Source organism: Ranitomeya variabilis, chromosome 4 (assembly GCF_051348905.1).
Source record: "Ranitomeya variabilis isolate aRanVar5 chromosome 4, aRanVar5.hap1, whole genome shotgun sequence".
Classification (NCBI taxonomy): domain Eukaryota; kingdom Metazoa; phylum Chordata; class Amphibia; order Anura; family Dendrobatidae; genus Ranitomeya; species Ranitomeya variabilis.
The window spans coordinates 478,044,718-478,058,020 of record NC_135235.1 but is presented as its reverse complement, the minus strand read 5'-3'; the positions used below and the strand labels follow the sequence as shown (position 1 = coordinate 478,058,020).

The 13,303-nt window shown below is 46.3% G+C and overlaps 1 protein-coding gene across 1 annotated transcript in view; it reads right to left on the bottom strand.

Moving 5' to 3' along the window:
* Nucleotides 1–13,303, bottom strand: part of MGAT5B (alpha-1,6-mannosylglycoprotein 6-beta-N-acetylglucosaminyltransferase B) — a 248,464-nt gene that overhangs the window by 156,290 nt on the left and 78,871 nt on the right. The window contains exon 3 of the mRNA XM_077251849.1: nt 12,640–12,752. Within this exon, the coding sequence (XP_077107964.1) occupies nt 12,640–12,752 (113 nt within the window). The remainder of the gene's footprint in view (nt 1–12,639; nt 12,753–13,303) is intronic.

Genomic DNA, 13,303 nt, shown 5'->3' with positions numbered 1-13,303 from the left:
CCCTGTTCATCGGGAGATTCTGCTCAGCAAGTAAAAATTGTTATTTCGTTCTTACGGGGCGACCCTCAGGATTGGGCTTTTTCGCTGGCGCCAGGAGATCCGGCATTGGCTGATCTTGATGCGTTTTTTCTGGCGCTCGGTTTACTTTATGAGGAACCCAATCTTGAGATTCAGGCAGAAAAGGCCTTGCTGTCTATGTCTCAGGGGCAGGACGAGGCTGAAGTGTATTGCCAAAAATTTCGGAAATGGTCCGTGCTGACACATTGGAACGAGTGTGCACTGGCCGCTAATTTTAGAAATGGCCTTTCTGAAGCCATTAAGAATGTTATGGTGGGTTTTCCCATTCCCACAGGTCTGAATGATACTATGGCACTGGCTATTCAAATTGACTGGCGGTTGCGGGAGCGCAAAACCGCAAATTCCCTCATGGTGTTGTCTGAACAGACACCTGATTCGGTGCAATGTGATAGAAAAACCGCAAATTCCCTCATGGTGTTGTCTGAACAGACACCTGATTTAATGCAATGTGATAGAATCCTGACTAGAAATGAGCGGAAAATTCATAGACGCCGGAATGGCTTGTGCTACTACTGTGGTGATTCTACACATGTTATCTCAGCATGCTCTAAACGTATAGCTAAGGTTGTTAGTCCTGTCACCGTTGGTAATTTGCAACCTAAATTTATTCTGTCTGTAACTTTGATTTGCTCACTGTCATCTTATCCTGTCATGGCGTTTGTAGATTCAGGTGCTGCCCTGAGTCTCATGGATCTCTCATTTGCTAAGCGCTGTGGATTTACTCTTGAACCATTAGAAAATCCTATTCCTCTTAGGGGTATTGATGCTACACCATTGGCAGCAAATAAACCGCAGTATTGGACTCAGGTTACCATGTGCATGACTCCTGAACACCGCGAGGTGATACGTTTCCTGGTTTTACATAAAATGCATGATTTGGTCGTTTTAGGGCTGCCATGGTTACAGACCCATAATCCAGTCCTGGACTGGAAGGCTATGTCAGTCTCAAGTTGGGGCTGTCGTGGTATTCATGAGGATTCTCTGCCTGTGTCTATTGCTTCTTCTACGCCTTCGGAAGTTCCGGAGTATTTGTCTGATTATCAGGATGTCTTCAGTGAGTCTGAGTCCAGTGCACTGCCTCCTCATAGGGACTGTGACTGTGCTATAGATTTGATCCCAGGCAGTAAATTTCCTAAGGGAAGACTGTTTAATCTGTCGGTACCTGAACATACCGCTATGCGTTCATATATCAAGGAGTCTCTGGAAAAAGGACATATTCGTCCGTCTTCTTCCCCTCTTGGTGCGGGATTCTTTTTTGTGGCAAAAAAGGACGGATCTTTGAGACCTTGTATTGATTATCGGCTTTTAAATAAGATCACTGTCAAATTTCAGTATCCTTTACCGCTGTTGTCTGACTTGTTTGCCCGGATTAAGGGTGCCAAGTGGTTCACCAAGATAGACCTTCGCGGTGCGTACAACCTTGTGCGCATTAAGCAAGGTGATGAATGGAAAACCGCATTCAATACGCCCGAAGGTCATTTTGAGTACTTGGTGATGCCTTTTGGGCTCTCCAATGTGCCTTCAGTTTTTCAGTCCTTTATGCATGACATTTTCCGGAAGTATCTGGATAAATTTTTGATTGTTTATCTGGATGATATTTTGTTTTTTTCTGATAATTGGGATTCGCATGTGGAGCAGGTCAGGTTGGTCTTTAAAATTTTGCGTGAAAATTCTTTGTTTGTCAAGGGCTCAAAGTGTCTCTTTGGTGTACAGAAGGTTCCCTTTTTGGGGTTCATTTTTTCCCCTTCTGCTGTGGAGATGGACCCAGTCAAGGTCCGAGCTATTCTTGATTGGACTCAGCCCTCGTCAGTTAAGAGTCTTCAGAAGTTCTTGGGCTTCGCTAACTTCTACCGTCGTTTTATCGCTAATTTTTCTAGCATTGTGAAACCTTTGACGGATATGACCAAGAAGGGCTCCGATGTAGCTAACTGGGCTCCTGCTGCCGTGGAGGCTTTCCAGGAGTTGAAACGCCGGTTTACTTCGGCGCCTGTTTTGTGCCAGCCTGACGTCTCACTTCCCTTTCAGGTTGAGGTGGATGCTTCGGAGATTGGGGCAGGGGCCGTTTTGTCGCAGAGAGGCCCTGGTTGCTCTGTTATGAAACCTTGTGCCTTTTTCTCTAGGAAGTTTTCGCCTGCCGAGCGAAATTATGATGTGGGCAATCGGGAGTTGTTGGCCATGAAATGGGCATTTGAGGAGTGGCGTCATTGGCTCGAGGGTGCTAAGCATCGTGTGGTGGTCTTGACTGATCACAAAAATCTGATGTATCTCGAGTCTGCTAAACGCCTTAATCCGAGACAGGCCCGCTGGTCATTGTTTTTCTCCCGCTTTGATTTTGTTGTCTCGTATTTACCAGGTTCAAAGAATGTGAAGGCCGATGCTCTTTCTAGGAGCTTTGTGCCTGATGCTCCTGGAGTCGCTGATCCTGTTGGTATTCTTAAAGATGGAGTTATCTTGTCAGCTATTTCTCCGGATCTGCGACGTGTGTTGCAGAGATTTCAGGCTGATAGGCCTGAGTCTTGTCCACCTGACAGAATGTTTGTCCCGGATAAGTGGACCAGCAGAGTCATTTCCGAGGTTCATTCCTCGGTGTTGGCAGGTCACCCGGGAATTTTTGGCACCAGAGATCTGGTGGCCAGGTCCTTTTGGTGGCCTTCCTTGTCAAGGGATGTGCGGTCATTTGTGCAGTCCTGTGGGACTTGTGCTCGAGCTAAGCCTTGCTGTTCTCGTGCCAGCGGTTTGCTCTTGCCCTTGCCTGTCCCGAAGAGACCTTGGACACATATCTCCATGGATTTCATTTCTGATCTCCGCTATCTCAGGGCATGTCCGTTATCTGGGTGATATGTGATCGCTTCTCCAAGATGGTCCATTTGGTTCCTTTGCCTAAGCTGCCTTCCTCTTCCGATCTGGTTCCTGTGTTTTTCCAGAACGTGGTTCGTTTGCACGGCATCCCTGAGAATATTGTGTCAGACAGAGGATCCCAGTTCGTTTCCAGGTTCTGGCGATCCTTTTGTAGTAGGATGGGCATTGATTTGTCGTTTTCGTCTGCTTTCCATCCTCAGACTAATGGACAGACGGAGCGAACCAATCAGACTTTGGAGGCTTATTTGAGGTGTTTTGTCTCTGCTGATCAGGACGATTGGGTGACATTCTTGCCGTTGGCTGAGTTTGCCCTTAATAATCGGGCTAGTTCCGCCACCTTGGTTTCGCCTTTTTTCTGCAACTCTGGTTTCCATCCTCGCTTTTCTTCGGGTCATGTGGAGCCTTCTGACTGTCCTGGGGTGGATTCTGTGGTGGATAGGTTGCAGCAGATCTGGAATCATGTGGTGGACAACTTGAAGTTGTCACAGGAGAAGGCTCAGCGCTTTGCCAACCGCCGCCGCGGTGTGGGTCCCCGACTACGCGTTGGGGATTTGGTGTGGCTTTCTTCCCGCTTTGTTCCTATGAAGGTCTCCTCTCCCAAATTTAAACCTCGTTTTATTGGGCCTTACAAGATATTGGAAATCCTTAATCCTGTATCTTTTCGTCTGGATCTTCCTGTGTCGTTTGCTATTCACAATGTATTTCATAGGTCCTTGTTGCGGCGGTACATTGTGCCTGTAGTTCCTTCTGCTGAGCCTCCTGCTCCGGTGTTGGTTGAGGGCGAGTTGGAGTACGTGGTGGAGAAGATCTTGGATTCTCGCCTCTCCAGGCGGAGGCTTCAGTACCTGGTCAAGTGGAAGGGCTATGGTCAGGAGGATAATTCCTGGGTGGTCGCCTCTGATGTTCATGCGGCCGATTTAGTTCGTGCCTTTCATGCCGCTCATCCTGATCGCCCTGGTGGTCGTGGTGAGGGTTCGGTGACCCCTCACTAAGGGGGGGGTACTGTTGTGAATTTGCTTTTTGCTCCCTCTAGTGGTTACTAGTTTTTTGACTCTGGTTTTTCTGTCATTCCTTTTATCCGCACCTGGGTCGTTAGTTAGGGGTGTTGCTATATAAGCTCCCTGGACCTTCAGTTCAATGCCTGGCAACGTAGTTATCAGAGCTAGTCTGCTGTGCTCTTGTCTACTGATCCTGGTTCCAGTTATATCAGCTAAGTCTGCCTTTTGCTTTTTGCTATTTGTTTTGGTTTTGTATTTTTGTCCAGCTTGTTCCAAATCTATATCCTGACCTTTGCTGGAAGCTCTAGGGGGCTGGTGTTCTCCCCCCGGACCGTTAGACGGTTCGGGGGTTCTTGAATTTCCAGTGTGGATTTTGATAGGGTTTTTGTTGACCATATAAGTTACCTTTCTTTATTCTACTATCAGTAAGCGGGCCTCTCTGTGCTAAACCTGGTTCATTTCTGTGTTTGTCATTTCCTCTTACCTCACCGTCATTATTTGTGGGGGGCTTCTATCCAGCTTTGGGGTCCCCTTCTCTGGAGGCAAGAAAGGTCTTTGTTTTCCTCTACTAGGGGTAGCTAGATTCTCCGGCTGGCGCGTGTCATCTAGAATCAACGTAGGAATGATCCCCGGCTACTTCTAGTGTTGGCGTTAGGAGTAGATATATGGTCAACCCAGTTACCACTGCCCTACGAGCTGGATTTTTGTATTCTGCAGACTTCCACGTTCCTCTGAGACCCTCGCCATTGGGGTCATAACAGTTGTCTTCTCGTTTTGTCCCTATGAGGGTTTCTTCTCCTAAGTTTAAGCCTCGGTTCATCGGCCCGTATAAGATTTTGGAGATTCTTAACCCCGTGTCCTTTCGATTGGACCTCCCAGCATCTTTTTCTATCCATAATGTCTTCCATCGGTCATTATTGCGCAGGTATGAGGTACCGGTTGTGCCTTCCGTTGAGCCTCCCGCTCCGGTGTTGGTTGAGGGTGAATTGGAGTACGTTGTGGAGAAGATCTTGGACTCCCGTGTTTCCAGACGGAAACTTCAGTATCTGGTCAAGTGGAAGGGCTACGGTCAGGAGGATAATTCTTGGGTGACAGCCTCTGATGTTCATGCCTCTGATTTGGTCCATGCCTTTCATAGGGCTCATCCTGATCGCCCTGGTGGTTCTTGTGAGGGTTCGGTGCCCCCTCCTTGAGGGGGGGGTACTGTTGTGAATTTGGTTTTTGGGCTCCCCCGGTGGTCACTGGTGGTACTGGACTTGTGTGCTTCACTTTCTCTGTTCACCTGTTTCCATCAGGATATGGGAGTATCCTATTTAAGCTTGCTGCTCATTTATTCTAGTGCCGGCCATCAATGTAACCAGAGCCTTTCTGTTGCATGTTCCTGCTTCTAGACTACTATCAGCTAAGTTGGACTCTTAGTCCTAAGTTTGTTTTGCATTTTTGTTCCAGTTCACAGTTGTGTTATTTTTCTGTAGCTGGAAGCTCTTGTGGGCCGAAATTGCCACTCCGGTGTCATGAGTTGACACATGAGTCTTAAAGTAATTTCGGGATGGTATTTTAATAGGGTTTTCAGCTGACCGTGAAGTTCCCTATTGTATCTTCTTGCTATCTAGTAAGCGGACCTCGCTTTGCTGAACCTACCTTCATACTGCGTATGTCTTTTCCTCTGAACTCACCGTCAATATATGTGGGGGGCTTCTGTCTCCTTTTTGGGGGAATTTCCCTAGAGGTAAGCCAGGTCTGTCTTTTCCTCTATTAGGGTTAGTTAGTCCTCCGGCTGGCGCTAGGCGTCTAGGGATAAAACGTAGGTACGCCACCCGGCCACTGTTAGTTGTTTGGTAGGTTTAGCTCACGGTCAGCTCGAGATTCCATCACCCAAGAGCTGTTCTGTTATTTATGTTCTCTGACGTTCCCTTGCCATTGGGAACCATGACAGTATGGCCGGCCCAGTGTTAAAACCGTTGGCAGAAGAAAGGAGAGAAAAAGAAGTCTGCAGATTTTTTTTTTTTTTTTTTTTCCTCTGAGCTTGCTCTATAGTTGACTTAGTTGCATTTCTGCTCTAATTGCAGCCTTTGTCTCTCTCTCTCCTTCTAATCCTTGAATGGCTCTGATCTCACCTGATTAAAATGGATCCTCAGAGTTTGGCTACAGGTTTGAATAATCTTGCTACGAAGGTTCAAAATTTACAGGATTTTGTTATTCATGCTCCTATATCTGAACCTAGAATTCCTATACCAGAATTTTTCTCCGGGGATAGATCTTGTTTCCTGAATTTCAAAAATAATTGTAAATTATTTCTTTCCCTGAGATCTCGCTCCGCTGGAGATCCCGCACAGCAGGTTAGGATAGTAATTTCCTTGCTGCGGGGTGACCCTCAAGACTGGGCATTTGCATTGGCACCCGGGGATCCTGCGTTGCTCAATGTAGATGCGTTTTTTCTGGCTTTGGGGTTGCTTTATGAGGAACCTAACTTAGAGATTCAGGCTGAAAAAGCCTTGATGGCCCTATCTCAAGGGCAAGATGAAGCTGAAATATACTGCCAAAAATTTCGTAAATGGTCTGTGCTTACTCAGTGGAATGAGTGCGCCCTGGCGGCGAATTTCAGAGAGGGTCTCTCTGATGCCATTAAAGATGTTATGGTGGGGTTCCCTGCACCTACAGGTCTGAATGAGTCCATGACAATGGCTATTCAGATTGATCGGCGGTTGCGGGAGCGCAAACCTGTGCACCATTTGGCGGTGTCTTCTGAGAAGGCTCCAGAAAATATGCAATGTGATAGAATTCTGTCCAGAAGCGAACGGCAGAATTTTAGGCGAAAAAATGGGTTGTGCTTCTATTGTGGTGATTCAACTCATGTTATATCAGCATGCTCTAAACGTACAAAAAAGGTTGATAAGTCTATTTCAATTGGCACTTTACAGTCTAAGTTTATTCTGTCTGTGACCTTGATTTGTTCATTATCGTCAATTACCGCGGATGCCTATGTCGACTCTGGCGCCGCTTTGAGTCTAATGGATTGGTCCTTTGCCAGGCGCTGTGGGTTTGATCTAGAGCCTCTGGAAGTTCCTATACCTCTGAAGGGTATTGACTCTACACCATTGGCTAGTAATAAACCACAATACTGGACACAAGTGACTATGCGTATGAATCCAGACCATCAGGAGATGATTCGCTTCCTTGTGTTGTACAATCTACATGACGTTTTGGTGCTCGGATTACCATGGTTACTATCTCATAACCCAGTCCTTGACTGGAAAGCAATGTCTGTGTTAAGCTGGGGATGTCAGGGGGCTCATGGGGACGTACCTTTGGTTTCCATTTCGTCATCTATTCCCTCTGAGATTCCGGAATTTTTATCTGATTATCGTGATGTTTTTGAGGAGCCTAAGCTTGGTTCACTACCTCCTCACAGAGATTGCGATTGTACCATAGATCTGATTCCGGGCAGTAAATTTCCAAAGGGTCGTTTATTTAATCTATCTGTACCTGAACATGCTGCTATGCGAGAATATATTAAGGAGTCCCTGGAAAAGGGACATATTCGTCCTTCTTCATCTCCCTTAGGAGCCGTTTTTTTCTTTGTATCTAAAAAAGATGGCTCTTTGAGGCCGTGTATTGATTATCGACTCTTGAATAAAATTACAGTCAAATATCAGTATCCTCTGCCACTGCTGACTGATTTGTTTGCTCGAATAAAAGGGGCTAAGTGGTTCTCTAAGATTGATCTCCGTGGGGCGTATAATTTGGTGCGAATTAAGCAGGGGGATGAGTGGAAAACCGCATTTAATACGCCCAAGGGCCATTTTGAGTATTTAGTAATGCCTTTTGGTCTTTCAAATGCCCCTTCAGTCTTTCAGTCCTTTATGCATGACATTTTCCGTGAATATTTGGATAAATTTATGATCGTGTATCTGGATGATATTTTGATTTTTTCGGATGACTGGGATTCTCATGTCCAACAGGTCAGGAGGGTTTTTCAGGTTTTGCGGGCTAATTCCTTGTGTGTGAAGGGTTCTAAGTGTATTTTTGGGGTTCAAAAGATTTCTTTTTTGGGGTACATTTTTTCCCCCTCTTCCATTGAGATGGATCCTGTTAAGGTTCGGGCTATTTGTGATTGGACGCAACCTTCTTCTCTTAAGAGCCTTCAGAAATTTTTGGGCTTTGCTAATTTTTATCGTCGATTTATAACTGGTTTTTCTGATGTTGCTAAACCTTTGACTGATTTGACCAAAAAGGGTGCTGATGTTGCTGATTGGTCCCCTGCTGCTGTGGAGGCCTTTCGGGAGCTTAAGCGCCGCTTTTCTTCCGCCCCTGTGTTGCGTCAGCCTGATGTTACTCTTCCTTTTCAGGTTGAGGTCGATGCTTCCGAGATCGGAGCTGGGGCGGTCTTGTCGCAGAAAAGTCCCGACTGCTCCGTGATGAGACCTTGTGCGTTCTTTTCTCGAAAATTTTCGCCCGCCGAGCGAAATTATGATATTGGTAATCGGGAGCTTTTGGCTATGAAGTGGGCTTTTGAGGAGTGGCGTCATTGGCTTGAGGGGGCTAGACATCAGGTGGTGGTATTGACCGATCACAAGAATTTGATTTATCTTGAGTCTGCCAGGCGCCTGAATCCTAGACAGGCGCGCTGGTCGTTGTTTTTCTCTCGGTTTAATTTTGTGGTCTCATACTTACCAGGTTCTAAAAATGTGAAGGCGGATGCCCTTTCTAGGAGTTTTGAGCCTGATTCCCCTGGTGATTCTGAACCTACAGGTATCCTTAAGGATGGGGTGATATTATCTGCTGTTTCCCCAGACCTGCGACGGGCTTTGCAGGAGTTTCAGGCGGATAGACCTGATCGTTGCCCGCCTGGTAGACTGTTTGTTCCTGATGATTGGACCAGTAGAGTCATCTCGGAGGTTCATTCTTCTGTGTTGGCAGGTCATCCCGGGATCTTTGGTACCAGGGATTTGGTGGCTAGGTCCTTCTGGTGGCCTTCCCTGTCTCGAGATGTGCGAGTTTTTGTGCAGTCTTGTGATGTTTGTGCTCGGGCCAAACCTTGTTGTTCTCGGGCTAGCGGATTGTTGTTATCTTTGCCTATTCCGAAGAGGCCTTGGACTCACATCTCTATGGATTTTATTTCTGATCTCCCTGTTTCTCAGAAAATGTCTGTCATCTGGGTGGTGTGTGACCGTTTTTCAAAGATGGTTCATTTGGTGCCCTTGCCTAAGTTGCCTTCCTCATCCGAGTTGGTTCCTCTGTTTTTTCAAAATGTGGTTCGCTTGCATGGTATTCCGGAGAATATAGTTTCTGACAGGGGGACCCAGTTCGTGTCTAGATTTTGGCAGGCGTTCTGTGCTAGGATGGGCATTGATTTGTCTTTTTCGTCTGCGTTCCATCCTCAGACTAATGGCCAGACTAAGCGAACTAATCAGACCTTGGAGACTTATTTGAGGTGTTTTGTGTCTGCGGATCAGGATGACTGGGTTGCCTTTTTGCCGTTGGCGGAGTTTGCCCTCAATAATCGGGCTAGTTCTGCCACTTTGGTTTCTCCTTTCTTTTGCAATTCGGGGTTTCATCCTCGTTTTTCTTCCGGTCAGGTGGAGTCTTCGGATTGTCCTGGAGTGGATACTGTGGTGGATAGGTTGCATCGGATTTGGGGACAGGTGGTGGACAATTTGGAGTTGTCCCAGGAGAAGACTCGGCATTTTGCTAACCGCCGTCGTCGTGTTGGTCCTCGTCTTCGTGTTGGGGATTTGGTGTGGTTGTCTTCTCGTTTTGTCCCTATGAGGGTTTCTTCTCCTAAGTTTAAGCCTCGGTTCATCGGCCCGTATAAGATTTTGGAGATTCTTAACCCCGTGTCCTTTCGATTGGACCTCCCAGCATCTTTTTCTATCCATAATGTCTTCCATCGGTCATTATTGCGCAGGTATGAGGTACCGGTTGTGCCTTCCGTTGAGCCTCCCGCTCCGGTGTTGGTTGAGGGTGAATTGGAGTACGTTGTGGAGAAGATCTTGGACTCCCGTGTTTCCAGACGGAAACTTCAGTATCTGGTCAAGTGGAAGGGCTACGGTCAGGAGGATAATTCTTGGGTGACAGCCTCTGATGTTCATGCCTCTGATTTGGTCCATGCCTTTCATAGGGCTCATCCTGATCGCCCTGGTGGTTCTTGTGAGGGTTCGGTGCCCCCTCCTTGAGGGGGGGTACTGTTGTGAATTTGGTTTTTGGGCTCCCCCGGTGGTCACTGGTGGTACTGGACTTGTGTGCTTCACTTTCTCTGTTCACCTGTTTCCATCAGGATATGGGAGTATCCTATTTAAGCTTGCTGCTCATTTATTCTAGTGCCGGCCATCAATGTAACCAGAGCCTTTCTGTTGCATGTTCCTGCTTCTAGACTACTATCAGCTAAGTTGGACTCTTAGTCCTAAGTTTGTTTTGCATTTTTGTTCCAGTTCACAGTTGTGTTATTTTTCTGTAGCTGGAAGCTCTTGTGGGCCGAAATTGCCACTCCGGTGTCATGAGTTGACACATGAGTCTTAAAGTAATTTCGGGATGGTATTTTAATAGGGTTTTCAGCTGACCGTGAAGTTCCCTATTGTATCTTCTTGCTATCTAGTAAGCGGACCTCGCTTTGCTGAACCTACCTTCATACTGCGTATGTCTTTTCCTCTGAACTCACCGTCAATATATGTGGGGGGCTTCTGTCTCCTTTTTGGGGGAATTTCCCTAGAGGTAAGCCAGGTCTGTCTTTTCCTCTATTAGGGTTAGTTAGTCCTCCGGCTGGCGCTAGGCGTCTAGGGATAAAACGTAGGTACGCCACCCGGCCACTGTTAGTTGTGTGGTAGGTTTAGCTCACGGTCAGCTCGAGATTCCATCACCCAAGAGCTGTTCTGTTATTTATGTTCTCTGACGTTCCCTTGCCATTGGGAACCATGACACAGAGCCCTGCAAAATGACCTCCAGCAAGCCACAAATTTGCATGTCTCTGCACAAACGGCTAGAAACCGACTCCATGAGGATGATCTGAGTGCCTGACGTCCACAGATGGGGGTTGTGTTCACAGCCCAACACAGTGCAGGACGCTTGGCATTTGCCACAGAACACCAGGATTGGCAAATTCGCCACTGGCGCCCTGTGCTCTTCACAGATGAAAGCAGGTTCACACTGAGCACATGTGACAGACATGACAGAGTCTATAGACGCCGTGGAGAGCGATGTGCTGCCTGCAACATGACCGGTTTGGCAGTGGATCAGTAATGTTGTGTGGTGGCATTTCTTTGGAGGGCTGCACAGCCCTCCATGTGCTCGCCAGAGGTAGCCTGACTGCCATTAGGTACCGAGTAGTGATGAGCGAGTATACTGGTTGCTCGGGCTTTCCCGAGCATGCTCAGGTGATCTCCGAGTATTTGTAAGTGCTCGGAGATTTAGTTTTCGTTGCCTCAGCTGCATGATTTACAGCTGATAGACAGCTTGAGAACATGTGGGGATTCCCTAGCAACCAGGCAACCCCTACATATACTCAGGCTGGCTAGCAGCCGTACATAATGCAGCTGCGTCAACAAAAACTAAATCTCCGAGCAGTTACAAATACTCGGAGACCAACGAGTACACTCGCTCATCACTAGTACCGAGATGAGATCCTCAGACCCCTTGTGAGACCATATGCTGGTGAGGTTGGCCCTGGGTTCCTCCTAATGCAGGTCAATGCCAGACCTCGTGGCTGGAGTGTGTCAGCAGTTCCTGCAAGATGAAGGCATTGAAGCTATGGACTGGCCTGCACATTCCCCAAACCTGAATCCGATTGAACACATCTGGGACATCATGTCTTGCACCATCCACCATCGTTACATTGCACCACAGACTGTCCAGGAGTTGGCAGATGCTTTAGTCCAGGTCTGGGAGGAGATCCCTCAGGAGACCATCCGCCGCCTGAACACATCTGGGACATCATGTCTTGCACCATCCACCAATGTCACGTTGCACCACAGACTGTCCAGGAGTTGGCGGATGCTTTAGTCCAGGTCTGGGAGGAGATCCCTCAGGAGACCATCCGCCGCCTCATCAGGAGCATACCCTGGCGTTGTAGGGAGGTCATACAGGCACGTGGAGGCCACACACACACACACACACACTACTGAGCATAATTTCCTTGTCTTGAGGCATTTCCACTGAAGTTGGATCAGCCTGTAACTTCATTTTACACTTTGATTTTGAGCATCATTCCAACTCCAGACCTCCATGGGATATTAGTTGTGATTTACATTGATAATTTTTAGGCTTTATTGTTCTCAACACATTCCACTATGTAATGAATAAAGATTTACAACTGAAATATTTCATTTAGTGATATCTAGGATGTGGGATTTTAGTGTTCCCTTTATTTTTTTGAGCAGTGTATATTATGCCAAATATTGCTCATATAAGAGGGTGATGGACCACTCTTGCACAGGGGCCCACCGGAGGATTCTCCTGTTTTCCTGTGGGCCAGTCCAAGCCAGTCAGAGAGTATACATTAAGCCAAAGAAGGCATATGTGACCTGTGCTCCATTCACAAGGGAGACTGGAAGACCTCTGTTCTCGTGATTTTTGATCCTAGTTATCCCATCCCCAATAACCTGTCAGCTGTCCAGTGAATAAAGGCTTGCCTTATTCGACAATATTATATAATATTACTAACTAGAATAATATTTCGATAACCGTCACATGTTTTTTGTAAAGTGCTAACCTTCTGTTCTGATAGTAAATGGAGAATCTGCTAGTCGCTTGGCTGAAAACTGTCCACCAAGTGAGGTCATCAGGAAGCAAAGAGTAAAAAATCCGATCCCCAGGACGAAAATTCTACAGGCAAAGGATAAAAAAGACAAAAGATTATGTATGAAAGATACTATGACATTTACCAGAATAACAATCTTATCAGAATTCCAAGGCAATGACTAGCATTTCTCATGTATGTCCCATAAGTTTCCTTTAACGTCCTAAATTTTTTGTTGACTAAAGATAAAACAGGCTAATATAGAAAGATAAATACAGATTTAAGCTATATATAAACTAGGTATATACTATATGCACTTTATATCGATCTCTTTCGAAAATTATCATTTCGAGCTCTATTCTTGCCGCAAATAAGGGAATTAATGATTGTTGAAGCAAAGAGTAATTGTAAATGGTACATTCTCTATACTGGATAAAGTTGCCAGTGGCCAAAAGGATCAGTGATAGGACCAATTTTTTTAACTCTCAATAATAACCTTTTGGATGGGATTGAGAGTAAAGTATCAGTCTTTGCTAGTAATGACATGAAACTTTATAGGACAATAACAACAGATTTGGACTGTATGATATTACAGAACTATCTGGATAAGATGTCTGCATGGACAAACACATGGAAG